At 35.7% G+C, this 25,368-nt stretch overlaps 5 protein-coding genes across 11 annotated transcripts; 4 read left to right on the forward strand and 1 right to left on the reverse strand.

The window, feature by feature from the left end:
• The first annotated feature begins 276 nt into the window (after positions 1-276).
• Positions 277-8,246, forward strand: Kif3C (Kinesin family member 3C). Of its 6 annotated transcripts, none has more exons than XM_008192366.3 (9): positions 279-573; positions 2,961-3,198; positions 3,258-3,920; positions 6,280-7,145; positions 7,192-7,292; positions 7,339-7,424; positions 7,650-7,776; positions 7,840-7,944; positions 7,992-8,246. In XM_008192366.3, exons 2-9 carry the CDS (start codon positions 2,977-2,979, stop codon positions 8,087-8,089), a joined length of 2,268 nt encoding a protein of 755 aa, XP_008190588.1. In that variant the 5' UTR covers positions 279-573; positions 2,961-2,976; the 3' UTR covers positions 8,090-8,246. The 6 variants fall into 6 exon arrangements, with proteins under 6 accessions (XP_015836302.1, XP_015836301.1, XP_008190588.1 ...); XM_015980813.2 differs by lacking the exon at positions 7,339-7,424 and adding an exon at positions 7,543-7,574 and having other exon boundaries at positions 7,822-7,944; XM_015980812.2 differs by having other exon boundaries at positions 280-573; positions 7,822-7,944.
• Positions 8,247-8,705: 459 nt separating this feature from the next.
• On the forward strand, positions 8,706-12,460 carry MAN1. Of its 2 annotated transcripts, none has more exons than XM_015980783.2 (8): positions 8,706-8,904; positions 8,954-9,720; positions 10,420-10,592; positions 10,748-10,965; positions 11,024-11,158; positions 11,324-11,648; positions 11,697-12,108; positions 12,158-12,460. In XM_015980783.2, exons 2-8 carry the CDS (start codon positions 8,954-8,956, stop codon positions 12,255-12,257), a joined length of 2,130 nt encoding a protein of 709 aa, XP_015836269.2. In that variant the 5' UTR covers positions 8,706-8,904; the 3' UTR covers positions 12,258-12,460. The 2 variants fall into 2 exon arrangements, with proteins under 2 accessions (XP_015836269.2, XP_064214672.1); XM_064358602.1 differs by having other exon boundaries at positions 10,426-10,592.
• A 319-nt stretch (positions 12,461-12,779) lies between these two features.
• On the forward strand, positions 12,780-13,786 carry LOC103312226 (cytochrome c oxidase assembly factor 7 homolog). Its single transcript, XM_008192362.3, has 4 exons — positions 12,780-12,970; positions 13,033-13,316; positions 13,366-13,600; positions 13,647-13,786. Exons 1-4 carry the CDS (start codon positions 12,871-12,873, stop codon positions 13,754-13,756), a joined length of 729 nt encoding a protein of 242 aa, XP_008190584.1. The 5' UTR covers positions 12,780-12,870; the 3' UTR covers positions 13,757-13,786.
• A 1,008-nt stretch (positions 13,787-14,794) lies between these two features.
• Nct (Nicastrin) lies at positions 14,795-19,088 on the forward strand. Its single transcript, XM_008192351.3, has 6 exons — positions 14,795-14,922; positions 14,999-15,097; positions 15,142-16,523; positions 16,573-16,722; positions 18,654-18,765; positions 18,821-19,088. The coding sequence occupies exons 1-6, from the start codon at positions 14,859-14,861 to the stop codon at positions 19,042-19,044; spliced, it is 2,031 nt and encodes a 676-aa protein (XP_008190573.1). The 5' UTR covers positions 14,795-14,858; the 3' UTR covers positions 19,045-19,088.
• On the reverse strand, positions 19,080-20,588 carry LOC660300 (venom acid phosphatase Acph-1). Its single transcript, XM_008192358.3, has 5 exons — positions 20,361-20,588; positions 20,209-20,307; positions 19,920-20,156; positions 19,694-19,879; positions 19,080-19,649 (listed from the first exon to the last, which is right to left on the reverse strand). The coding sequence occupies exons 1-5, from the start codon at positions 20,481-20,483 to the stop codon at positions 19,131-19,133; spliced, it is 1,164 nt and encodes a 387-aa protein (XP_008190580.3). The 5' UTR covers positions 20,484-20,588; the 3' UTR covers positions 19,080-19,130.
• Between the last annotated feature and the right edge of the window lie 4,780 nt (positions 20,589-25,368).

A 25,368-nucleotide genomic window follows, 5' to 3' on the forward strand; every position in this document is an offset into this window, starting at 1 on the left:
ATTCCTCTAATCTTATTCAAGTATGAATAGAAAAATCAATTTTCTTAAATAATGTAATCAAGAGGGTAAATGATAGGAATGCATAAATTAAGCCCAATGTTTTATTTGTTGCGACTTAAACTGGGGTTGAAACAAGTCAGGTGTTAAATTTGGTTGTGATTCACACACTTCTGCGAACGCCGGTTTCGAACAGAATAATTTATTAATAGTTCAAAGCGACTGAATCAATTTCAAATGTAACTAGGAAATTCTATAGATTAGACCTCATTGTTGCGCTGCTATTATTAAGCCCCACATGCGGAAAGTGGGTCATACCAGCAGTACAAACACTTTAAAGCGCCTCAGACAAAAATTTACAATGCAAACAACCCCACATTTAAAAAAACCGTGACGTGATTAGCAAAATTCCCAAGAAAACTCCGACTCAAATCAATTTTCACCCCGTTTTCGATCCGAATTCCGGAGCGCAGGTCGCCACTTTTACATGGTCAGTTTAGTCGCGACCATCGACCATGATGGGTGTACCAGTTGGGCTCATTTTTGTACCTTCGTTTTTTTAGTAAACAAGTATGGGTAAGTCCCCGAAAAGAGTACCATTATTGGCACCCTCTAAATTTAAATGTGTTATCACGTCCTCGTTATTTTTTTACGATAAGTAATGCGTTGTTGTGATAGTCTAGTAACCCGTAGTGACCACTCATTTCAAGTTCAAGCCATTTAATAACAATCGATTATTCAGAAAGGGGGCATTTTATCAGAGGGCGGTTGTAACCTTGCCCTATTTAACGGACGCGTGCACTCAATTAACACTAATTCCGCCCAAGAAAATATTTACATAAATGTCACGGTGCGTGAAGGTAAATGGGGGAAAAACGTCGATTTTTAAAAATTTTATAAGTTTTCTAGAAAAAAAGTACACAGGTTTTTAGCTCGTTTCAGGCAATTTCCTTTATTTCTCTCACTTTTGATCAATTGTATTTTTATTATTATTATACAACATTTTTTTCGAATTTCCTTTATTGGTTTTCTTCTTTCTACATTTTATATCACAATTCCTTAAATTTTTTTTATAGCAACTTGCATTTATTCAAATTAAAATCAAAATTCTAGTTAGCATTTTTTTGTTCTATATTTATATTCATCATCTGTTTTTATTTTTTTTTACTCCAATCTTAGGTGTACATTCTGCTTCTTCGTTATATTTCCTTTCTTAATTGTTTTATTTATTATTTTTAGTCACTTTTATTATTGTTACTGCTTTTTATTTGACTTTTTGCTTTTATACATAAGTTGTGAGACAAAATAATTTCTTTAATAATTTTTTTATTTTTTAACAGTTTTCAATCTATCGTTAGTCTTTCCTTCTGCATCTACCTATTTTTATTCTATAATTTTCCCTAATGTTTTAAACACTTTTTTACAATTCATTATGTTTTTTCTCCTCTTCTGCATATTTTAATGCTTATGGTTCTGTTTTTCTTTGTTTTCTCTAGTTTGTGTTCTTCGTCTTTTGTGCATAATGGTTTTTGTATTTATAATTCAATAATTTTTGATATTTTTTCAATTTTTCTTCTCTACTGTGGCAATATGTTCTCCATTTCTTCCCTTTATCAATGTTGCTGGCTTTATAAATTTTTTTTTATTATATTAAATATTTTTTGATATCACTGTTTTCGTTTTTTTTGTTAGTTTTTATTTGCTTTTATAATAACTCTGTTTCTATGTCCTTGTTGTTTTCTGTTTTTATACTTTTTTCGGCCTTTCTTTGACATCTCTTGAATTTTTCCCTTCAATTTTATTTACATTTTGGACTATTTTTCTTGACATTTTTTTGTTTAATTTTGTTTATCTAAGACTGCCATGTTTATTCCTTTTTTATTCTCAATTAAGGCATTATATTTTGAAAAAATTTTATCCCTTGTGTTATTCCCTTCAATATTTTTTTACGTTTTCGACAATTTTTCAAAGTTTTTTTTGTTTTATTTTATTTACTCAAGATGTGTTGTACAACTTTCACTTAACTTTTTTCTTCCTAAGTTTATATTTTTTACCAGCAATGCATATAGGTTTTAGTCCTTTTTTCTTGTGACATTAGTTATTGATTTTTATAATTCTACACCACTTTCTAATTACTGTCGTTCTGATTTTAATTTTTTTAATTGCAATTTTTGTCATTTGCTTTTTTAATATTTTCTTACATTTTTTATTTTCTTTTATTTCAATTTCGTCTCTGTTTTTTTCATTTTTTTCATATTTATGTAACATTCTATTTACAATTTTTTTAAATTCCTTTTTTTAAATTAGTGTACCTATATTCTAAAAAAACTTAGCACTGCCAATTTCATTATTTTCAATAATCTTTGTAGCTTTATTTTTCTGATAATATTGCTTTTATCTTACTTTTTTTATTTTTCGTGCCATTTTTTTCTCCTTTATAATTTAAAAAAATTTTTTGTTTTGGTATTCCAACCATGTTTTATCTGCTTATTTTCTCTCTTCTTCTTCCTTTAACATTTTATCACTGTTATCTCTTTCTGTGTTCATTGATTGTTTAGCATAATCTTCCTGTGTCCCTCTGATTTCTTTTTCTTCTTACTATTTTTGGAGCTTTTATTTTTTTGTATCTTCTAGCCTAAATAATTTCTGAATCTTTAAATAAATAACTAAATAAATTAATTAATTAATAACTTCTATAATAATAAATGAATAAACTGTTTTTGTTTTTCACAATCTTTCGAATTTTGGTGTTTCTATTAATTATGTTTTATCAGCTTTTATCTGTTCTTCTGTGTTCATTTAATTTTATTTTGGCTTTCGTTTAGTGCTTTCTTTGTTCTTTGATAACTTTTCCCCCTTTTTGTTACAAGTATTCGTGTAAATTTGCATTTTTTGAGTTCTTTTATTTATTTTTTTTTTCATATTCTTTGTGTGATTATTTGTTGTTTTCCACATGTTTTCAGCATGATTTGATTTAAAATGGCTGAAAACGTAAAAGTAATCGTACGATGTCGCCCCATGAACAAGAAAGAACAAGACCTCAACTGCGACTGTGTCGTGAAGATGAGAAACTGTGTGGTCGAAACGTTCGACCCTTCCGAGGGTCCTTCTTTCCCCAAACAGTTTACTTTCGACTCAACTTACGACCAAGACTCCACCACTGAAATGATCTACAACGACATCTGCTACCCCCTTGTCGAAGTAGTAACCCAAAAAAAAAACCAAAAAAAAAAAATAAACACCCAAACTTTAATTTTCAGAGCGTCCTCGAAGGTTACAATGCCACAATTTTCGTCTACGGCCAAACCGGCTGCGGAAAATCACACACAATGGAGGGCGAAAAATCGGGCCCCGAAAAAGGGGTCATTTCCCGGGCCTTCGAGCACATCTTTGAGGCCATTTCAGTCACCACTGGAGTCAAATATTTAGCCCTTATCAGTTATCTTGAAATTTATAACGAACAAATCAGGGATTTGTTACTCCCAAGTGATAAAATCGGGAACAGTGCTCTCAACTTGAAGGAGAGCCCCACTGAAGGGGTTACAGTCCCCGGACTGACGTCACATCCAGTGCACAATGCCGCAGAATGTGAACATTTTTTGAACCTAGGCTCGAAAAATCGCATAATAGGGGCGACTCTAATGAATCAAAATAGTTCGAGATCGCACAGTATTTTCACCATAAGCATCGAACAGATAACTAACGTGAACAATAATGAGAGTTTTAAGAAAGGGAAGTTGAATTTGGTCGATTTGGCCGGTTCTGAACGACAGGCAAAGACTGGGGCTACGGGTGATCGGTTAAAAGAAGCGACTAAAATTAATCTGTCTTTGAGTGCCTTAGGTAATGTTATTTCGGCCCTGGTGGACGGCAAAGCCAAACATATACCGTACAGGGACTCGAAATTGACCAGATTGTTACAGGTGAGTTAGTGGAACGAGCATTTTAACCCAAAAATTATAAAAAAAAATTATAAATGAAATTTGGATTAAATTGCGTCACAAGAATTATGTTTTAAGTGGTTTTGTCAAGCCAACTTGGCAATATAGTGATATACAGGGTGATTCCTTCATGGCCTACCCCTACATGAGAAACTTTTTAAGTTCAATTAAATTATTTTCTTGAATAAATTTTTATTGCATTTTTGAAGTTTTTGGTACTTATCTGTCATAATTTATGACATATGTCAATTTTTTTGACTTTAATCTTTTGCGATAAATGAATAATTTTTTTGCAGTCGATAACCAAAAATTAAGAAAATAAACTACAAAGCGTATTTGTCGAAAATTCACCAAATTAAGTCGACCATTTTAACCCAAAAATTATAAAAAAAAAATATTATAAATGAAATTTTGGCGAAGTTTGGATTAAATTGCGTCACAAGAATTATGTTTCGAGCGGTTTTGTCAAGCTGACTTGGCAATATAGTGATATACAGGGTGATTCCTTCATGGCCTACCCCTACATTAGAAACTTTTTAAGTTCAATTAAATTATTTTCTTGAATAAATACGAGAAATTGGCGACAACTTACATACATTTTTATTGTATCTTTGGAGTTTTTGGTACTTATCTGTCATGATTTATGACATATGTCAATTTTTTTGTCTTTAATCTTTTGCGATAAATGAATAATTTTTTTGCAGTCTATAACCAAAGATTAAGAAAATAAACTACAGAGCGTATTTGTCGAAAATTCCCCAAATTAAGTCAAATTTAAATGTTAAAATACTTTTTTTAAGTCCGATTTTGCAAAACTGGAGGAAAAAATCACCTACTTTGGTCGAAAAATAACAAAACTTTACCTTTTTTGAGCGTTTAATTCTCAAAAATACAATACTTTGTCGAAAACAGGCTAAGAAATAATCAAAAACTAAATTATTACTTGAAATAAAGTCACAAATCAGTGCCGTTTTCACGTGTTTCAGGGCGTTTTCAAACAAAAAACACAAAAAAGTGAGATTGTGCAAAAGTAAACCGAAAAAATAAAAAAAATGGGTAATTGGTGTCCTTTTCGAGTTATTTTTTCCTTTAAAATTCGTCTAAACCGGACTAAAAATTCACGAAATTAAGTTTAAAAGACTTATCTGTTACCTTTTTTCGGAAAAAAAAGGCATTTAAGCATTTTATTTATTTTTACACACGTATTTGAGTTGAAAAATAAAAATAAAACCGAACAACAAATTCGTAAAAAAATAGACAAAAAAATAATATAATTTTAGTCCGTTAAACCATAAGAGACGTTTTTCTTCAGCATGAAAAAATTTGGTTCATCGGTTTGCGTTAATTTGCACTGATTTGAAAATTCTGAAGCATATGATTTGGTTAAAAATAATAAGAAGAAAAAAATAGAAGAATAAGAATAAGCATAACAATAAGATTAAAAATAAGAATAAGAATTTATTAACCAACCGACAAAAGTCCAAATGTGGTTACGAACTGACAATACTATAAATAAAATAATAGAACAGTAAAATTTTCTTCATTTTTCCTCGTTCTTCTGACTCAACTTTATAAAAAAAATGTACATATTTTAGAGCATTTATCTAATTTTAATATAAAATTAGCTGAAAATATACCTAAATTTTCGCTTTTAATTTTATATAAATGAAATACAATAAATAGAATTTTCTTAATATGTGACGGTGGATAATGACTGCAGCAACTACCTATTACATAATTATTTCTTTGTTGATTCACACTTTTATTGTTCTCTATTTATCTATTACATATCGAGTTTTTGTAAGATGAGTAATTTTATCGAACAAATTATTATTGTTTCCCACAAGATGAAGTTAAAACACACATAAAGATTTAAATATACTACTCTTTTTTTTAATAAATAAATAAATTCAACCCTACTTTATTGAAAAAGTCGGTGTTAAATTTTGTTGAATTCTACTAAAACAGTGCGTCATGTACAGTCATAATCAAAAAGAATGACACCACTACCAACCGGGCTGTGTAGCAAAAATCCGATTAAAATCTTTTCGGTCAAAAACTTCAACAAACAGAATAGTTTACACATCGAAAACATTTTTAGCTGCGGTTTCAAGGGTGTCATTCTTCTAGATTGTGACTGTACCTACTCTTTATTTCAAATGTGTATTGTCTTTAATAACGCAGGTACTAAATGTTTCTGGAAAATTGAGCTCGAAAATGTGTTAAGTATTTTTATTCGCATTTTTGCAAACAATTAATTACATAAATAGATAAGTCATAATTATTTTTATGAGATTTACGCAACAAACCCAATTAGTTCTATTTATTTTGGTCGTTTTAGGACTCTTTGGGGGGAAATACTCGAACGCTGATGATCGCCTGCATCAGCCCTTCTAGTCGTGATTACGTTGAAACGCTATCAACACTCAGATATGCAAATAGGGCCAAAAACATCCACAACAAGCCGCGAGTTAACGAAGACCCCAAAGACACAATGTTGAGACAATACCAGGAAGAAATCGAACGCTTAAAGAGTCTCTTAGGCCAACAAGTGAAAATTGAAGAAGTTAAAGAAATTGAAACTTCGCCAAATTCCGACCTGGACGCCAAACGCGACCAATTGATCCAGGAATACCAACAAGAAATGGAAAAATTGAAAAACCTCCACGAGTGTGAAAAACACGAGAAGGAAAACGTCTTGAAGCAAATCGACTTGATCAAGGACGAATACGAGAAAAACATTGAAAAACTAAACAGTGAGATACAAGAGAAAAAACGAAAAGAGTTGTGTTCCAAAGAGGAAATTTTGAACCGGATTGAAGCTTTGAAAAATGCAATGATTGGCGGGGAGAAGGCCAATGATAAAGAACTGTCGGAACGAAGAAAAAGGAAGAAACAAGCGGCGGAAAAACGGGCCAGTGTTATTGCCCATCTTCTCGCAAAAATCGACATGAATGAAGATCGGGAAATACTTCATAATCAATACAAGGACATCAGTCAGGAGCTCAATCTCAAGACTGAGGCTTTGCGTAAATATAGACACAAAGTTAAGGCACTTGAGAAGGAAATTTCGGACATTCAGAGCGAGTTTGAGGCCGAAAGACAGGACTATCTTGAAACAATAAGAAAGCAAGACCAACACATCAAGCTCTTGGCGCAAATTAGCGACAAGATTGCGTCCACTTTGAAGAAAGAGTGCAACTACAGGTAGGCTCCCTTTGTCAATTTTTTTTCACTTTTTGTATTTTCACAGCGACTTGGAGAGCATCAAAGAGCAGGCGGTGTGGTTGGAGGACCTCCAGAAGTACAAACTCCCCGACCTGATAACCCCACGGACTAAACTACCCCCTCCCGGTAAGTCCCCCGAAATCACGTGACGCGCCCTAACGGCTGTGTTTAGGTCGCTTACACGACATACAAACAGCTCCGGCCAGATTACAAGAATCTCTCGACGACGATTCGTTCGATAACGATTTTTTGGAAAAGGTGATCAAAATTTGTCATTTCTTTTCGTTTCGATTGGCTTTTTTCGTTTATTGGGCGGGGCTTGCTTTGCGGTTTAGTTGATTAACGCACGCCCTTTATTTTATGCATGCCGCACCAGGAGTCGATCTCTCCCGACCGGTCGTAACCGAGGTAAGACAAATGGGGGAAATTTTGGGTTTCAAATATTGTAAAAACGAGGCATAAATGTTGGTCATTTGTCTCCAGAAATTGGAAAAATCGGAGAAGGAGGACATAATCGGAAGTTATTTCGCTCCGACGACGAAACGAGCGGCGGAGTTGTTAAATCAGTCGTCAAGGATCGATGCCAATCGGGTTATCAGCACGTGGAGGGGTGAGCTAGTGGCGGGAGGTTTAAAAATTTGCTAAACTAGACCAGGATCGATGACGTTTGCAGATTTCGCGCGACGGAACAAGCCGAAAGTGGCCGAAGAACACGAAGGGGAGCGGCCCGGGAGACCCCCCAATTTGAATTCCAGCCTAAATAATCTATGGGTCAATGGTATACCACCAGATTTGGTTTGGTCTTGAGTTAATTGAGAGTTTCAGAGGGGACTCCCCGGAAGCCTCTACGGCTGGAAGCGTTGCCAAACATCGATAGACATCGTAGCAGAAACCAAAGACTTAACACTTTAGATATTTTGTAAATTATTTAGAGACTTAACATTGTTGAGGTTTACACGAGTTTGGAGTTACGTTGTGATAAATATTGTAAATTTAAACGACCAACATGTGTGATACGTTCATAATTTTTAACATATTTTATTATGTATTTTTATGAGAATAAAATACATCAACGAGTAACAGAGTTTGAATTTCCCGTCATTTTTCAGGAGAGTGATTTAGAAATTGACCAGTGATTGCGTATTTAAATTGGAAATCTTTCCTAAATTGTTGAAATGTTGCGAAATTAAACGTAAGGTTATGGTAAAAAATATTTAAAAAAATGGCACAATTGTGCAATAATTGGCACAATCACGGTGACTTCGACTGATTTTTAGTATTCCCATATTTTTTATGCGCTTTTTTGTGAAAATAAAAATCGGTAAAAAAATTTGAAAAAAATGCGGCGCCTCAGACACTTCCATTACTTATCAATCGTATCTTAATTTTTTTGTATTTTTCTCTAATTCCAGTCATTGCATCACATGATTTTGGTCTTAAGTAATAATTTTTACGCTTTTTATTAAATAAAAAGTGTGCAAATTTGGCTAAAATAACTAAAATGGCTCGTGTTTTTAGCCACTTCTATTTCAAACCGGCTTTTCGCAGCGCCCTCTACCTCGTGTAGTTTTGTAACGTCATGTCTATTTTAGGAAATCCGACGCTTGGTCTTTTCGTTAGTTTTTAAGTCAAAACCCCGTCTCAATTAGCGTGTAACTCGTGCAAAAGTGCCCCCCAACAGCCCCCTTGTGTCTGGTCCACGCCTTGCGGCGCTTCCCCTCGCCCCCCACAGCCCAAGGTAAGCCCTCCAATAGCCCCAACCGCCTCGACCCAACTCTTTCACACAGATGGTGGACGTCGATAACCTCACCGACGCCGAGTTGCGTTCGAAACTCATCGAATTCGGTTTTCCCGTGATGCCAATCACCGGCACCACACGCAAAACCATGGCAAAAAAACTGAAAATGCTCCTGGAGAACAAGAACAAGATCGGGAAAGACAACCGGCGCTCGTTGGGCCGCTACTCCAGCGAGGACGAGAGCGACAGTGACGCCAAATCGAGCAAAAAAGACAAGTTCCGGCGCCAGACGATGGCAGCCCCCTTGCCGCCGCCGTCTAGACGCAAGACCACCGTGGAGTCCAGCCCCGTGGAGCCCCCCGTGCGTAAAGAAGTGAAGACTACGACCACGACCACACGTACCATGAAAATACTACAAAGTGCCCAGGATGAGTTTGATACGGGGTCGGAGTCGGACGAAGTGGCCGAAAAGTACCGAAGTTTTCGGAAGGAAAGTCCCGAAAGTGTTAAGAAGGCGTCACCGAGTCGGCTACCGCCGAGCTTTGCTTCGGCTAGTAACGCCGCCGAGGCCGCCTCTGATAGAATCAGCCAAATTCGGTCGAGATTATCTACGTATAATTATGGGTTAGATCGGAGTTATTCCCCGAGTGAGGAGTTGTTGAAAGATAAGGAAAATACACCGTTTTTGAGCAATTTTACGAAGAGATTGTCACAACTGTCCGAAAGCCCCAAAAGCCCCATTTATGACTACAAGAACGATATTATTAAGGAGAATGACGTCAATGGGGGCGCCACGTCACGGGCATACCTCTCAAGGTATTTTACCCATTTTTTTTTGTATTGATGGTGGTATTTTCTATTATCTATTCTCTAACTGTTCTGTTAAAAATAAAGGCTACGGTGTACTATAGATTAGGAGACGAAACGAGATACAAAATTGTACCCTCAAAGATATAGTTCAGTATAAATGAGGGCGCTTCGAGAGTTATTTAGCGCCAAATCGTTTAATTTACCTATTCACCAATTACCTGGAAAAAAATACGGAAATGTTGGCTTTTGCATTCTTAACAGCTTGAGTAAAACTGATAAAATTTTCAGGACAAGTATGTGGAAAAAATAATTCAAAAAAAAGTCGCACAGAATTAAATTTTCTACAAAAAGGTTTGCAAGGTTCTTATCTTTAACCGTTTAGGAACAGATTATATGGTTAGGTTAATTAATTCTCTACAACTCTGTCATTTGAGAAGTTAAAAAATGAAAAAGTTTCATTGAAGATAAGGATTTTTTTTGTATGAAATTTAATTCTCTACAATTTTCTTCCTATCATTTTTCTTTATATGTTTTAAAAATATGCAAATTGTCAAAAGTTTGAAACTTTTTGGAACATTTTTTCCTATTGAAAATTTTGTTTTTTGTTTGCTTTTTCTAACCGTTATTTAAACAGTCTTATTATTTTTTTATTGGATTACAGTTAGAGAATAGCGCCTTAAACGGCCTAATTAACTTTGCAACTAGTTACAGGGCTCCGCGGGGGCGCCCCAGCAGCTACGACCACAAGCCGCTCAACGAGAGCATTCTGAAGAACAATTTCGTGCCTTTTATGGTGTTAGTGGTTGCGTTTTTGTTCTTTATCATCGTGGCTGTGGTCTATTTGGGGATTCGGTCCGATACGGCCCTGGAGGTGTCTGGTAAGGCCGAAAATGAATATTTAAAAGTCACAAAGAATGTCGCTTGATTTTTTTCTCTCAGTTTTTTTTGTATCTCTTTGAATAAAGTATCGTCATTTGGAATTTTTGTTTGCTTTTCCTCATCACACCCTCCTGAAGCTATTTTTTGGTTTTAGCCACAATCCCACATTGTCTTAAATCTAACAGTAATAGCAAGAGATTCGTGAATTGTATTTTGGAAGGTGAAGGCAAGTCGGCGCTGAATTTGTTCGAAGTTTTAAAACCGGAATTGAATCGAAGAGCGTTGATTAATAAATGCGAAGACTATAAAGTTAAGCCCTATATGACTGAGCAGGATATTGTTACGTTTATGATTGAGAATTTCGCAATTAAAGTGAGTTTTTTGTTACAAATTTTCGTACAACTTTTCTCATTTGAAATGTTTTTTCTAGGAAGAAGGTCGGATTTTGACCGATTTGTATAATTTGGAAGTTTTATCGTTTTTTAACCCTTCGTGGGGCGTTAGCGTCTTACAATTGAACGAAGATGGCGTTGCTTTCGACGAAAACAGCATCGCATCGGATATGGTAATAAAACAATGAAATTTTACGCATGCTCTGACTTTAAAGTCATTCATATTTCGTATAATTTTGGTCAATTTTGTCGCAAAGAGAAGAAAAAAAACCTATTAACAATTTTAATTTTCGTGCACTCCGCGCTCGGTGCTCTAAATTTTCGCTACTTTTCCCCAGAATGAAGTGAAAGAGGGCCGCAAGTCCAAGGTCACTGCCCTTTTATCCCGCAACCCTTACATCCCCTGGAAATGCTACTGTTACACCACCTTGTGGTCGTTCCTAAGCATGCTGACGTCATTTCTGGGCGCGGCTTTGCTCGTCTACTCCCTTAACTACGCCTTCAAGTGTTACAAACAAATCCGCCAGAAGCAGCACGAAGAAGAAATATCAATTGTCGAAAGTATTATAGACATCCTTCAAACAAACGCTACGGAAAACGGCGACAATTGCATGATAATCAACCACGTCCGCGACATGATCCTCCCAATCAACGAGCGTAAAAGTGAGACTCCGCCCAAACCCCGCCCCCTCTCACTAATCAATTTTCCAGATAAGCAGAAGTTGTGGATGCGCGCCGTGCGCTACATCCACGAGAACGAATCGCGCATCAGAACCGAGGAGAAGGTGGTGCAAGGGGAGGTGGAGCAGGTGTGGCGATGGCTAGGCGGGGCTAATAATTTAAACACTTCCAAAAACAAAAGTTGGCAAGGCCAAGCGTTCGAAACGCAAGTTGGCTCTGTAAACAGTCTGCCATACTCGCCGACGCCATGTTTGAAAATACGAGGGATGGTCGAAGATGGCGATAGGAACACCCACGTGATCAAGAAAGCAGTTTTGAGTAAATGTGCACAACAGTGTCGGATTTTGCACTGCGTTGTTGACACGAATTCGAATTGTGTCTACTTGAAGTGTGCGGAGCCGAGTGACGCTGCGGTGGCGTACAGGAATCTGCACGGGTGGTGGTAAGCTGGACTAAACCAGTTTGAGCCCGGCTCTGATTGGCTGTTGCAGGTACGCGGGAAATTTAGTCACTGTTAAATATGTGCGGCTGGAGAGGTATATGCAGAGGTTTCCCGATTCGCCGGTCAGTGGGCCCCCGTTTTTACAATAATTTGGTTGTTTTTTCCATTATTTATTAACAAAACGAACGTTTTTACTTTTACGACTGATAGCGTGTTACTTGTTTCGTTGAAAAATAGGTTAAGCATTAACAAATTCTAGGAATAATGTTGATTTTAAGACAATTTAAGTTCATTCAGCTAGGAAATTTATAACTGTATTTTTCAATACGTATTAATAAATTGTATTTGTATACGACTTGTTTGACGCACCCCGTATAGCAAGTAGGCCTAATGTACTGGCAAATATTTGACTTTGATTATGTTGTAACCCGAAATGATGCAAAATAGTGACGTGGAAACGAAAGAAATCGTTCAAGAGTTTGGTTTCAAGTACAAAGTCGGATGTTACAGGGACAAAAAACCCGAAGGTAATTAAATAATTAAATCAATAACCTTGAATTTTGAGCCTAAACTGGGCTTGGAATGTGCCCTGTGTCACAATCAGGTCCCCCGCCTGTCGCAATTTACCTCAAACACTCTGTATATTATTTTATCAATAAATAAATGAGTAGTTTACAAAACGTGACAGAATAGTTCAAACGCGCGCATAGTAGTTTAAACGTCACTCTCATTTCACCAAAATTAATCGTCATTTTCCGAACAATGGCTTACAATTTCCAGTCGGAAAGTGAGGTGAAGGAGTTCATCAAAAATTTAGGCATAGAATACCGCTTCGGTTGTTACAGCGAGAAAAAGGCCGAAGGTAAAAACTGCCATAACCCCACTTTTCCGTTTCGTAACAATTCACGTAATGATTGGTTCCAGTGTGCCATTTACTGGCCGATTATCTGGAATCGATCGACAAAAACTACGAAAAGGCCGGGATTGTGTACAAGACGACGTGCGATGACTATAAATATGCGAAAAGTTGCTCCAAATACGCCACTTATGCCTTGCTTGGAAAAGGGGCGAAAAAGTCCGATTTTAAAGCCGCTTACGGTTATTTCGATAAAGGGTGCGAACTAGGCGACCCCACGTCGTGCTTCCATCAAGGCTTGCTCCTAATCACGCGAAACGAGGAGCAGGGGATTGCCCAAAACCCCATCAAAGTAATTATTTTTCCCCCCAAAAAAAAAAATAACTTAATTTAATTTCAAGGGGATGGCACTACTGGAAAAGTCCTGTAACGCGGAACACAGCAACGCGTGCTATTATTTATCGGGGATGTACATTGCCGGGGTCCGTAAATCCCCCAAAGACACTTCCAGTGATAAAATTGAATACGCCGTCGCCAAAGACATGAAACAAGCATTTAAGTTCGCGTTGAAAGGCTGCGAGTTGGGGAATATGTACAGTTGCGCCAACCTCAGCCAGATGTATGCCAAAGGAGACGGTTGGTAGTCTAGTACGTGGTAAAAATCCCTAAGTTTTGGTTACAGGAGTCGAGAAAAATCCCGAACTGGCGGCGAAATATCGCAAAATCGCGACGGACATGCAGGAGGATATTCAAGGGGGCAAGACTTTGTCGTTTCAGGAGGGGCTCACGTGAAATAATAGCGAAATAAATTTTTGTTAGTTATTTGGTGTTTTCATTTACCTCAAGTTGGCGCTAGTACCGCGGACCAGTTCAATATTGTTTATTCTTTATGTAATTACATCAATAAAGGAAATAAACGCCAAACAGTCCCGAAATGTTAAAAAAAATAATCGACTGATTTTTTTATGCAATTGTCGAAATAACATTCAAAACTCTAGATATGAAAAAAAATCGGAAAAAATTTAGTCCTGGGAAAGTTGAATTTTGAATGATTTTCAAAGGTTTTTAATTTTTTTCTATGTGATATCAACAATGTGACACTTTTCTGTTAGTGTAGGTGAAAAGGTCGTAAGACTCTACACTATAAAGAAGTTTGAAAAAAATCTAGCCCTGAGAAGGGGTTAGAAAATTGTTTTTTTTATGATTTTTTAAAAGGTTTTTTCATTTTTTTCTATATTTTTCAACAATGTGCAGGTCAAAAGAGCAATTAAGACTCTATTTACAATAGGAAAATATTTAAAAAAAATCTAGCCCTGGGAAGGAGTGTTGTAAAGTTGAATTTTGAATAATTTTCGAAGGTTTTTAATTTTTTTTTCTATGTGATATCAACAATGTGAGACTTTTCTGCTAGTGCAGGTCGAAAGGGCATTTAAGACTCTACGTTAGAAATAAAATTGGAAAAAATCTAGCTCTGGGAAAGGGTTGGAAAATAATTTTTTGTTTTTTTTTGTTATTTATCTAATTTTTTTAATTTTTTTCTATGTGTTTTCAACAGTGTGCTACGTTTTTCTTACTAGAGGTCAAAAGAGCATTTAAGACTCTATTTACATTAGGAAAATATTTAAAAAAAACTAGCCCTGGGAAAGGGCTGAGAGCATGAAGAGGTACTTTGGTGTTTTTTCCTCCAATTTTTTTTTCTTTAATTTTTAGTTATTTTTCCGCGGCAATAGTTCTTGTAAATATAAAAAGCTTGTTTTTTAACATTTTTGGTCCGTTTATTTCCTGAACAAACTGGTTATTGAACTGGTCGACTGTAATTTTATACCCACTAGCATGACAACTTGTGTTGACACTTCGGTAAAATGACATAAAAATATTATTCATCGCCAAAATCATGGATTTTAATAAAAAAACTACACTTTTCCGTTTAATTATCATAAGCAGCGTCTTGATGATTGGTACGTGTCACCCTGACCCCTTAAAACCGCTACTTTTTCAAGTGGAAAAAAATGAGGTTATGACGTTCCGTTTCAGGAAATGGAATCCGAACAAAAGACAAGATGTACGAGAACATTGACGCGTCCAAGGCCTGTTTCCGGCGCCTAAACGCGACGCACCAAATCGGCTGCACTTGTAAGTACCTTGCGCCCCCTTAAACCACTAACTCATCTAACTAGCCGAGCGTGGTGGCTCCACCGGAGCCATCCACTTCTGCGCCTCGCAAAGCGACCTGGACTTCATCATCAAGAACGGGACGGCGCCCCCTTACGTCCCCATCATCCCCACCAACCTATTCACCTCCGAAAACATCGCACGTTTGAAAAAAACGCCAAAAATCTCCGGCCTTCTGGTCTACCCCAGCGAATCGCCCCTCCAACACTTCACCCACGAGCAGCAGTGCCCCAACCCCGCGTCCAGCCTCCCCGGGAGCTGCAAAGCGACCAACGTCTGGAACCCCCACGGCACGGGGCTCCTCTACCACGATATACCATTCCCGGTGTTTTACGTCGAAAGTGTCGAGAGTCTCACTTTTGCGAAAGAATGTTTCGAAAAATACAACAATTTCTCGTTCGGGGGGCAACGGGACAGGTCTTTATGCTCCCTACAGTTGCTTTCGTTCATGTACGCGGCCACCAACAGCTCGACTTGTATCAGGCGCTCGAACGCGTTCACTAACTTAAACCCGGTGCGGTTTTGCGACCCGTTGGGCGACCAGAACGTGTGGGCCGCCCTGTACCCCCTTGTCAAGGGGGCCAACTTAACCGAACCGAACCGCAACGCCAAGTATATCATTGTGGGGGCGCGCCTGGACACCACCTCGATGTTTGATAAGACAGCAGGGGCGGTGTCGCCAGTTACGGGGCTCGTTGCACTTTTAGCCACCGCAAAATTACTCAAAGAAATGACGACTAACGATAATAATTATGAAAAAAATGTGCTTTTTGTGATTTTTAACGGGGAGACGTACGATTATATCGGGTCGCAACGTTTTGTTTACGAGCTTTTGAGGGGGAAATTCCCGGCCAAGTCGGGGGATTACCTGCCTGAGATTACGATCGATGATATTGATTTGTTTGTGGAGTTGAGTCAATTAAACTGGACTGAAACTGTGGTGGCGCATTATTTAAATAAACCGAGTGATTTTCTCTTGAAATTGTATGCCAACAAAGGGGGGCTCAATTTGGACGAGGCGAGCGATGGGTTGCCCCCCGGGTCGCTCCACACGTTCCTCAAGAACCGGACCGAACTCCCCAGTTTAATTCTAACCGATCATAGAAACGGTTATTTGAATAATTTTTATAATTCGATCTACGATAACGCGACGAATTTGAATTACGTTTATTTGAATTTGAGCAAAAGTAGTGATAGTGTTGTCGGTGATAATATTCAGAAACATATTCAAAACGTGTCGACAATGCTCGCCAAAAGTCTGTACAGTGAGATTACTTCAAAGTCGTATTTTGGTGAAAAAATCGCCGATTTGCAGTTTATAGATGAGTTGTTTTATTGTTATCTTGAGGATTCGAATTGTCGGGTGCACCAAGCGATTCAGAAATTGGTAAGTGAGGGAGTTTTGTGGGGGTTTTGGGTTGATTTTAGTGTTTTAGGAGTTGAGGCAACAACCGCTTTCGTTGTACATTGGGGTGGAGTTGGCCCCGCATTTTATTACAACGTTGGTGGGGTTGACTTTGGGGTGGGTTACGGGGGATGTGGTGGGGGAGGGCAATGCCAATTGTACCAACGAACCCAAAAACTATGTAAGTATATTTAATTGAAAAAATATAAATATAATTGAAATAATAAAATTACCGTGTTGAGAAAATTATTTCAATTATTTTTATTTCAAGAAATTTAAAATACACTCACAGCTTGTGGCGTCTCCTGCTGCTGTTTGTAGTCACAATTTTAAATAACGCGCGCTACTAAATTATTAATTTATTTTATGTGATCACTTGATAAATTTCTGAGACGTGCGTTCGCGACGACTGCAAGCGTTAAACTGAATGCAATAAAGTGGCACAAAAATTGTGTAAGAATATCCCGATAAAGCGTCATGAACAAAAAAATAATCTAAAGGCTTTAGGTAACTAATTGCTTGCAAAGAGGTTTGTCTGCTTTATTGATATTTGTTACATATTACTTAATATTTTTTGGGATAAATAAAATATTTTCTAATGTATTTAACCGTATTTGAGTGACGAAAACGTGAAAATTACCCAACTCAAGACGTCACAAATCAGGAAAATTCTATTTTATTTCACTTACGCAGAAAATGAAATATTGTGGAAACTGAATTGAATTCGATTAAAACCGACTTGAAAATTTTAAATCGCTGCTAATTAAAGCTTACCACAGAAAAACCGTCATATTTTCCCCAAAGTTCATTGATTTAATTAATTAGTTTAACTTGTTTTTGTGTTCAAAAGTGTGCTTCAACACTTAAAACATAGAAAATTAATATAACTCTTAAAATAGTTGAGCGATTTTCCGCTTATTTTTGCCGAAATTTTGCGAAATAATTGCGTTCCTGTTTGAAAAAGAGCTTATTTGTAACATTTCAAATAAAAATTGCGTTTTGAACAGAAAAACTTCTTTGTTTTTTATTTTTGATAATTTTTTATTATTTTCGACGAAATTTTGGAAAATATTGCATATTTTGATGTGAGTTTAGCGCTCATAAACGGCAATAAACTCGTTTTTTTGGCCTAAAAACGTCATTTTTGATTTAATTTGATAATATTTTGACGTAATTTTCAGAAGTTTTGTGTAATAATTGTTAAGAAACGTGCTAAAACCCTTCAAAAAGCCAGTAATAAAGCTATTTTTCCATTTAATTTGGTTATTTGTTATTGATTTTTAATGTAACTTTCCGAAATAATTGCGTTTCTGGTTGAAAAAGGACTTACTTGCTCTGCTTGATTTTATGCTTTTTTTACTTAAAAACGTCATTTTTGACCTAATTTGGTGATTTATTGGTTTATTTCTTAGAAAGTTGCGTAATAATTGCACTTTTTGTCATAAAAACGCTTGAAAAAGTCATAAATAATCTCATTTTTCCATTTAATTTGGTGATTTTTTAAATTTATTTTTAACAGAATTTCCTGAAATAATTGCTTTTGTGACTTGACCTGACCTGACCAAGAAATATTCTAAACACCAAAAAATTACAAGCATCATTTTAAAGCAGTTAGGTTTTTCTTTTCGCTTTTTTGACTTAATTTTTCCAAAAAAACACGAAAACAAACCAACTTTTAACCAACTTGTTGAGTTTTCTGCTTTAAACAGAGCCGCACTGTTTTTTTTTGGCTTAAAAACGTCATTTTTGACCTAACTTGATAATACATTGGCTTATTTTTCAGAAGTTTTGTGTAATAATTGCGTTTTTTTTTTTGTTAAGAAACATAAAAACTGTTCAAAAAGCCAGTAATAACCTCATTTTTTCATTTAGTTTGGTGATTTTTTGCTTTTTTAACAGAATTTCTTGAAATAATTGCTTTCCTGACCTGACCGAGAAATATTCTAAAACACCAAAAAATACGAGAAGCATAATTTTAAAGCATTTCTTTTTTTTTCGCTTTTTTAATTTAATTTTTCCAAAATCGCGGAAGTAAACCAACTTTTGACCCAATTTGTTCAGTTTTCCGCTTATATGGACAGAGCCGTACTGCCTTTTTTTTTTAATTTTCAGGCTTTGCGTTACTACAACATGTCTCAGAGTCTCGATGATCTCAATACGACCCTGTGCTACCGCATCACGATGAATTTCACTGAAGCCGTAAGCCCGGCTTTTATAATCGATGGTGAGTCTCAGTTATTACGAGGTTTTATTTATTTTTTTTTTTTTACAAAATTTAGGTTACGATTGGTCTTCGGGCCAGTACAGTACTTGGACCGAATCGACTTGGGGCGACATTAAGTTACGAATTTTCCTCAAACCGTCCGCCGCCCACGAAAACATGACCATTGCAATCGGGTCGATCGTTTTTATTTTCTCATTAATTTTCGTCTACTTCGTAAAATCAAGATCACACATTTTATTCGCCCCACAACTACCAACACTAGCTCCGACTAATTGTTAATTGTGATATAACTTATTCTTTTTTTTAATAAATAATTACAAGCTTACGAGTTTTTTATTTAAAAAAATACCAATTTCTAACACAAATTAAGGCCCCCTTGGTGGCGGGGGCGTATAATTCGGATCATAACTCTTACATTCTTTGTCCCAATTGTCCGGAATGACGTCATATCGTAACCTTTTTACATGAAACAAAGGGCAAAACTCGATACAGTCGCGGATTTTTAATTTGTGGGGTTCCCCGGTTGAGTTCCGGAGGTAAATTTCGACCCCGAACGTATTCGTAATGTAGTCCTGTGAAAATTCCAACAGGATCATAGTCCCATAATCCGGGATCTGGGGATCCCCCACATCCAAAGCCCTCAAAAGATTGGTAATTGTGGAATCGTGCCCTCCGTATAAGAAGGCTTTGCGCTGGGCGGGACGTAATGTCCCCTTCACTTTATCCGTCCAATCGGTGACCAGTTTTTTGAGCAAAACCCCGCCTTTGAGCCGTATGAGCTTGTCAGTATAGGTATTGAGCACGAAGCTGAAGGCAGTGGGCGGGGTTAAGCGCTCAGGGTAGTAGTCTTTCGTCCAATCAGGAAGCGTCAAATTGAAATCGTCCTAAAACCGTGTTAAACACCCCAATGGATTAAAAATTACGTTACTTCAGCTTTAAGTGTGTTATAGATGTCCTGGACGTCGTCAAAATTTTTCACACTTTTTCCCGTTTTTTCGCTCAATTCGCGGAAAAGTTCGTCGTTTTCTTCGAATTTTTTCCGAATTTCTGGTAATTTTAAGACACGGTCAAGTTCAAGGTGATAGTTGGCGCAGGGTCGTCTCACTAGTAGTAACTTTGGGGAGGTTAGGGTTTTTCGCTCGTGGGTTACTTACACTGTCTTCTGATAAAGGTTCAGAGTGTACAGGGACGGGCTGCCAGTCTAGCGGCCCCCACTTTTGTTCGATTTGAGGCGGCCAAAGGCCCGCATTAATCATCTGCAGGCTGGCCTTAGTCCGGTCCACGTCCGTAGCTTGGGCATAAAAAATATCAGGGGTGTAATGAGGCCCCAAAAACTTATCATAGCGTTTTCGGAGGAACTTCCCCATGTTGTAAAGCTCAAGTTTCCCCTTCTGCACAAGTCAAGTCAAGTCAAGTGTTTAGTCTCCAGTCCGCCTTACCCACATTTGTCAATTGTCCCCAGCCCACTGGATAAAAACTCTCGTTAATGTAGGGATCCTTTGGATAGGTATCAACCGGTGTCCTTGCCCCATGCCTGATTATCTAAAAGTCACGTGACCTGAAGTAATCCTCATTTTTGCTTATCATCACGTTACCACATGTAACAAAACGAGTTCGTTGGTTCTATCACTGTCACTCGATTTCACCCCGAATCCTATAATGGCGAAAAAAACGACGGTTGCAAGTAGCATACCGGCGATTAAGGCCCGTTTGCGCATTTCAAGGTCACGGAAGAACAACGGGCATTTGTTTGCACAGCACCACGACTGCTTGATTCGTGTCTTACAACACCTTTCTCCCGTACGAGCGAATCGGGTTGGCCTTGAAGCGCGAATTATAAAAGCATGAAAAGATAAGTCTTGACTTAATTATTTGAAGCGTTGTTGTGGCAACGCAAAGATGACTTGTGTGGGTTTTTTCAAAAATTTTCCGCCAAATGGCCGTGATAAGTGATAAGATGCAAAAACTTTGCGATATGGTGATTAGTTTAGGAGAAAAATGCGAATTTTGAATCAGGGGTGTCCAAAAAATCAAAAATAATTCACAACTTTAGGAAGCAGAACAATTTCTTAAAAATGCGTGTCTAATACTTCTCACAAAATTAATAAGATTGCTGGGATTATGGAAAATGATAAGGGACATTGAAATCTTAAAAAAATGTGATATGGTCTACAATTTCGCCAAAAAAATGCAAATTTGCTAATTTTTTGGTTAAGTTCTTAGACTACTCTGAATTTTTGTTTTTTATTTTTTTTTCAGAAAAGCGTGTTTATAATCTTGAAAGAATTGTTTTTTTTTTCGAAAATTTTCTTACAAAGTTATTTAAACCTGCAAAAAAGTTGTGACACGGACAGTATATTTTGTTTAAGAAGTAAAATATCAGCAAGTCTCTTCTACAAAATTATAGCTCGAACAACTTTAAATTATTCACAGATTAAGAAAACACGACGTTAAAAATAATAATTATTTTACTGTTTGGAAAAATTTTTTCAAAAACTTAACAGAACTGCTGTGTTTATGGAAAATGATGCGACATAGTTTAAATCTGCAGCAACAGTTAGCGATACGATCAACTGTTCTAGAAAAAAAATCCAATTCTGGTTCAGTGGTGTCCAAAATTTTAAGTTTCTCATCATTGAGAGAAAGAGCCAAAATTAAATTAAAATATATTTTGGTATTTTCATGTTATTATTTTTCCTTCGAGATAAGTAAAGGTTTATAAGATCAGCTATAACACTGCGATGCGATTTTTTTTTTAATCTTGATCTAGTTATCCATGACAGTTTTGCCAGCACTGAAACAAATTGCGTAAATAACTTCGGAAATGTTCACCGATGAACATAAAAAATTATGTTGGGATCTTATTTCCGTAATGGACATGGGATTGACGTAACTGTCATGGATAACTAGACCAAAATTTTAGAAAATCGAATGGTATAAAGCATCCGAAAACTTTCTCTCTAAAACCTCTCAAAATCACTGTCACATAAAAAAACACACGAAGAATTTTGGGACTTGAACGATAGTCCAAAAAAAAGAGAACTTTGGTTCAGGGTGTCCAGCACTCTTTTAGCTACGTTTTAGAAAGACACAATTAAGTTTAAAAAATTTAATTTTGTAAGTTTTATATGTAATTATAATTTAAAATATGTAGCTAGTTTTTTGTCTTGAGAATTCGAAAAAAATCGTAAGGTCAGTGCGAAATATATTATAGCTCGAATGGTCTCAAATCCTCGCTATTTTATAAAGAATCGTTCATAGATTTTAATGGTGGTCCTATTTTACTGATGGCACTTACAGTCTCTTAGAAAAACGCGATTTTTGATTCAGGGGTGCCCAAAACTTTATATTTCTCAACGTTTAAGAAAGTCAAAATTAAATTTACGTTCATAGTTTACACTTTTATAACTGAATAAGAAAATTAAAAAAAAATAAGTTTTTTTGACTTTTGCTCTATTTTACATATTTTTAATTTAATTTGCAATTTTCTTGAAAACTACCTGTTCGCCGGAGAACAATGATCTTTTTTGAAAAAGATAGATAATTGAAAGGGCTTTCCAACGATAATAAACTTCATAGCATTATCTATGTATATACCGAAAAAATTCGCAAAAATTTGAAAAATCAAACATTAAAAAATCGAACTCATTGACTTTTTTGTACTTTTAACAACTCGAGATAGCTGTAAAAGCAAAAAAATTTGTAAAATTTTGCTAGAGTGAGCGAATTTTGGTTCAGGGGTGTCCAGCCCTGTTGGCAAAAAAGTTCAGTTTTGTACAAAATTAGTAGATTTTAATGATGCGACCAAAAACCACGTGTTTTTCGATTTAAAATGTTCGAAAATGGCTTTCCAATCTCAATTATCTGGGTGTTAATTAAAAAACTTGTATAATTGGTTGCCTGCTCTCGTAATTATCCGAGCGATTCCTCCCACAAATCGTCAAAGGCCAGGCCATGGCAAAAACTCGAAATCCTTACGTCATACAACATTAACGATTACAAAACCGCACGCTTACGATTTAACGAGTACAACACATTCGCGTAATTAAAAATTATTTAATGAAAGCACCGCGACTTCCACCAGATCCGAGGCTAGTTGCTCGAAACCAGCGGATGTTCGTCCGTCTTTTGCAACGACAACGATTCTAATCAGTAATTACTTCAAATTTCGGTAGTCTCTCTTATAAATATTAATTTCGAATTGTGTGTGTGTGTGTGTGACACACACGACCCGAATTTTCTTTGTTCGGATTTGAAGCGGCATCGAATTTCGTCATTAGCCAAATGCCAACTGTTGAGAATTCGGCAAATTTGCGATTTTCAAACAAAGCGCGCCGATTTGAGTCAAGTTCAAAAACGGCATTTAGACGCAAGCTGGTTATTAAGTGTTTCGCTAGCGGCTGTGATGTAATGGCAGATTTGTGCTATTATTACCGTACGAAAATTTTTAATTTAAATTGTGATAAATGAGGTAAACAAACTCGGGAACGATGAACTGGGTGGATCAAGGCTTATTGACTTTTTTCAAGACATGAAAGATAAACGGTGATGTTCAAGGAGGACGGTTTTCTGCTTCTCGCATGTCTGTAAAAATGCCGAGATTTTTACAAATTTTGGACGAGGACGAGATGATGCAACGAAAAAATTCCGATTAATTACTCACGAATCTAGTGAGAGGCTTGTGGTCGAGAGAGTAAAAGGTTGATTTTTAGAGAGGATTGCTAATTTGGAGTAATTGCAACAAACAATAAATGTATCGAATCGAGGAGTGCCTGCAATTCGATACGCTCCAGTATTTTGTTACAAATTTTGTAAAAAAATAAGACAGTAACTAAAATAACGAAATTCTGATCCTGTTCTTGTTTTTTTATGTTTTAAAATTCTGAATCTAGAAACTTCACTTAGAATTCTGTGACCTTTAAAATTGAAACTCTACAACCGAAAGACTCAAAACCTCAATTTTTAGAATCTCAGGGTCAAAGCGTGAAAGTTGGAATAATAGAATTCTATTAGAATCAGAAATTGGAGTATTTTTGATCGTATTATTGTTACATAAAGCCATTTATCTTTAAAGAACTTGAAGGAATTGGTGTTTTTTATTTTAAAACAACAGGACTTGTTGTGAGTATAAAACTTATTCGAATTAAAGAATTATAAGAAGTTTTTTTGTCTAAAATCTAAAAAAAAATTAAAGACACAGAAACTTAATTAAAAAATAATAATAAAAATTTTCCACCAAAAAATGTTGTTTTTTTTAACTAAGGAACTTAAAAATTGAGATTAAACTTCAAAATAAGATCTACTATAATTGGAGAACTCGGTGATTTTACATTTGCAAAAACTATTAAAGATTTCAAAGTTGATAATCTATAAAGTTGAAAAAATAGAGTTTTATTTAAAATCATGTGGACATTGCAGTTTAAAATCTCAAAACTTGATTTTTAAAAACTCGTTATTGAAATAAAAAAAATTGTAGTAACGTAGAAGTTAAAATCAAACTTTGAAACAAGATCTACAATGATTAGGGAACTCGATGATTTTATATTTGCAAAAACTATTAAAGATTTAAAAGTTGATAATCTATAAAGTTGAAAAAAATAGTGTTTTATTTAAAATCTTGTGGACATTGCAGTTTAAAATCTTAAAACTTGATTTTTAAAAACTCGTTATTGAAATAAAAAAAATTGTAGTAACGTAGAAGTTGAGATTAAACTTTGAAACAAGATCTACAATGATTAGGGAACTCGATGATTTTATATTTGCAGAAACTATTAAAGATTTCAAAGTTGGTAATCTATAAAGTTGAAAAAAAAGAGTTTTATTTAAAATCTTGTGGACATTGCAGTTTAAAATCTTAAAACTTGATTTTTAAAAACTCGTTATTGAATTAAAAAAAATTCCAGTAACGTAGAAGTTGAGATTAAACTTTGAAACAAGATCTACTATCATTAGGGAACTCGATGATTTTATATTTGCAAAAACTATTAAAGATTTAAAAGTTGATAATCTATAAAGTTGAAAAAAATAGAGTTCTATTTAAAATCTTGTGGACATTGCAGTTTAAAATCTTAAAACGGGCTTTTTAAGAACTTGTTATTAAAATGAAAAAAAAAACTTGTAGTAGCGTAGAAGTTGAGATTAAACTTTGAAACAAGATCTACTATCATTAGGGAACTCGATGATTTTATATTTGCAAAAACTATTAAAGATTTAAAAGTTGATAATCTATAAAGTTGAAAAAATAGAGTTTTATTTAAAATCTTGTGAAGATTGCAGTTTAAAATCCCAAAACCCTAATTTTTACAAATTCATTGTTGTTAAAATAAAAAAAATGTAGTAACGAAAAAACCAGATAATAAAAATCTATGTTTTCAGCAAGCTCTTTTAACCATAGAATTTTATTAAAATTATAGAATGGACAATATGTACATTAAAGAATAAGTTATAGAATTCTAAATTTCGTAATAAAGTTTATTTCCAACATAGAATCTTGCTTTTAGAAACCAAGAACTTCTAATCCTTGAATTTAGAATCCTGTGACCTTAAATGCAAAAACACTTCTAGAAACCCAAGGTTATTAGGGTCGCTAAATTATCAGAATTT

Source organism: Tribolium castaneum, chromosome 8 (genome assembly GCF_031307605.1).
Source record: "Tribolium castaneum strain GA2 chromosome 8, icTriCast1.1, whole genome shotgun sequence".
Classification (NCBI taxonomy): Eukaryota; Metazoa; Arthropoda; class Insecta; order Coleoptera; family Tenebrionidae; genus Tribolium; species Tribolium castaneum.

Bases quoted from the DNA above. Each gene is read 5' to 3' on its own strand.
- MAN1 (XM_015980783.2), top strand. From the start codon at position 8,954: ATGGTGGACGTCGATAACCTCACCGACGCCGAGTTGCGTTCGAAACTC. The intron at 10,966-11,023 runs GTGAGTTTTTTG...TGTTTTTTCTAG, and splicing joins TTGAGAATTTCGCAATTAAA to GAAGAAGGTCGGATTTTGAC. The intron at 11,649-11,696 runs GTGAGACTCCGC...TCAATTTTCCAG, and splicing joins CCCAATCAACGAGCGTAAAA to ATAAGCAGAAGTTGTGGATG.
- Nct (XM_008192351.3), top strand. From the start codon at position 14,859: ATGGATTTTAATAAAAAAACTACACTTTTCCGTTTAATTATCATAAGC. The intron at 15,098-15,141 runs GTAAGTACCTTG...TCATCTAACTAG, and splicing joins GCACCAAATCGGCTGCACTT to CCGAGCGTGGTGGCTCCACC. The intron at 18,766-18,820 runs GTGAGTCTCAGT...TACAAAATTTAG, and splicing joins CCCGGCTTTTATAATCGATG to GTTACGATTGGTCTTCGGGC.
- Kif3C (XM_015980812.2), top strand. From the start codon at position 2,977: ATGGCTGAAAACGTAAAAGTAATCGTACGATGTCGCCCCATGAACAAG. The intron at 7,425-7,649 runs GTGATCAAAATT...ATTTGTCTCCAG, and splicing joins ATAACGATTTTTTGGAAAAG to AAATTGGAAAAATCGGAGAA. The intron at 7,777-7,821 runs GTGAGCTAGTGG...AAACTAGACCAG, and splicing joins GGTTATCAGCACGTGGAGGG to GATCGATGACGTTTGCAGAT.
- LOC103312226 (XM_008192362.3), top strand. From the start codon at position 12,871: ATGGCTTACAATTTCCAGTCGGAAAGTGAGGTGAAGGAGTTCATCAAA. The intron at 13,317-13,365 runs GTAATTATTTTT...TTTAATTTCAAG, and splicing joins TTGCCCAAAACCCCATCAAA to GGGATGGCACTACTGGAAAA. The intron at 13,601-13,646 runs GTTGGTAGTCTA...TTTTGGTTACAG, and splicing joins GATGTATGCCAAAGGAGACG to GAGTCGAGAAAAATCCCGAA.
- LOC660300 (XM_008192358.3), bottom strand. From the start codon at position 20,483: ATGCGCAAACGGGCCTTAATCGCCGGTATGCTACTTGCAACCGTCGTT. The intron at 20,157-20,208 runs GTGGGTAAGGCG...TGACTTGTGCAG, and splicing joins GCTGGGGACAATTGACAAAT to AAGGGGAAACTTGAGCTTTA. The intron at 19,880-19,919 runs GTAAGTAACCCA...ACCTCCCCAAAG, and splicing joins AACCTTTATCAGAAGACAGT to TTACTACTAGTGAGACGACC.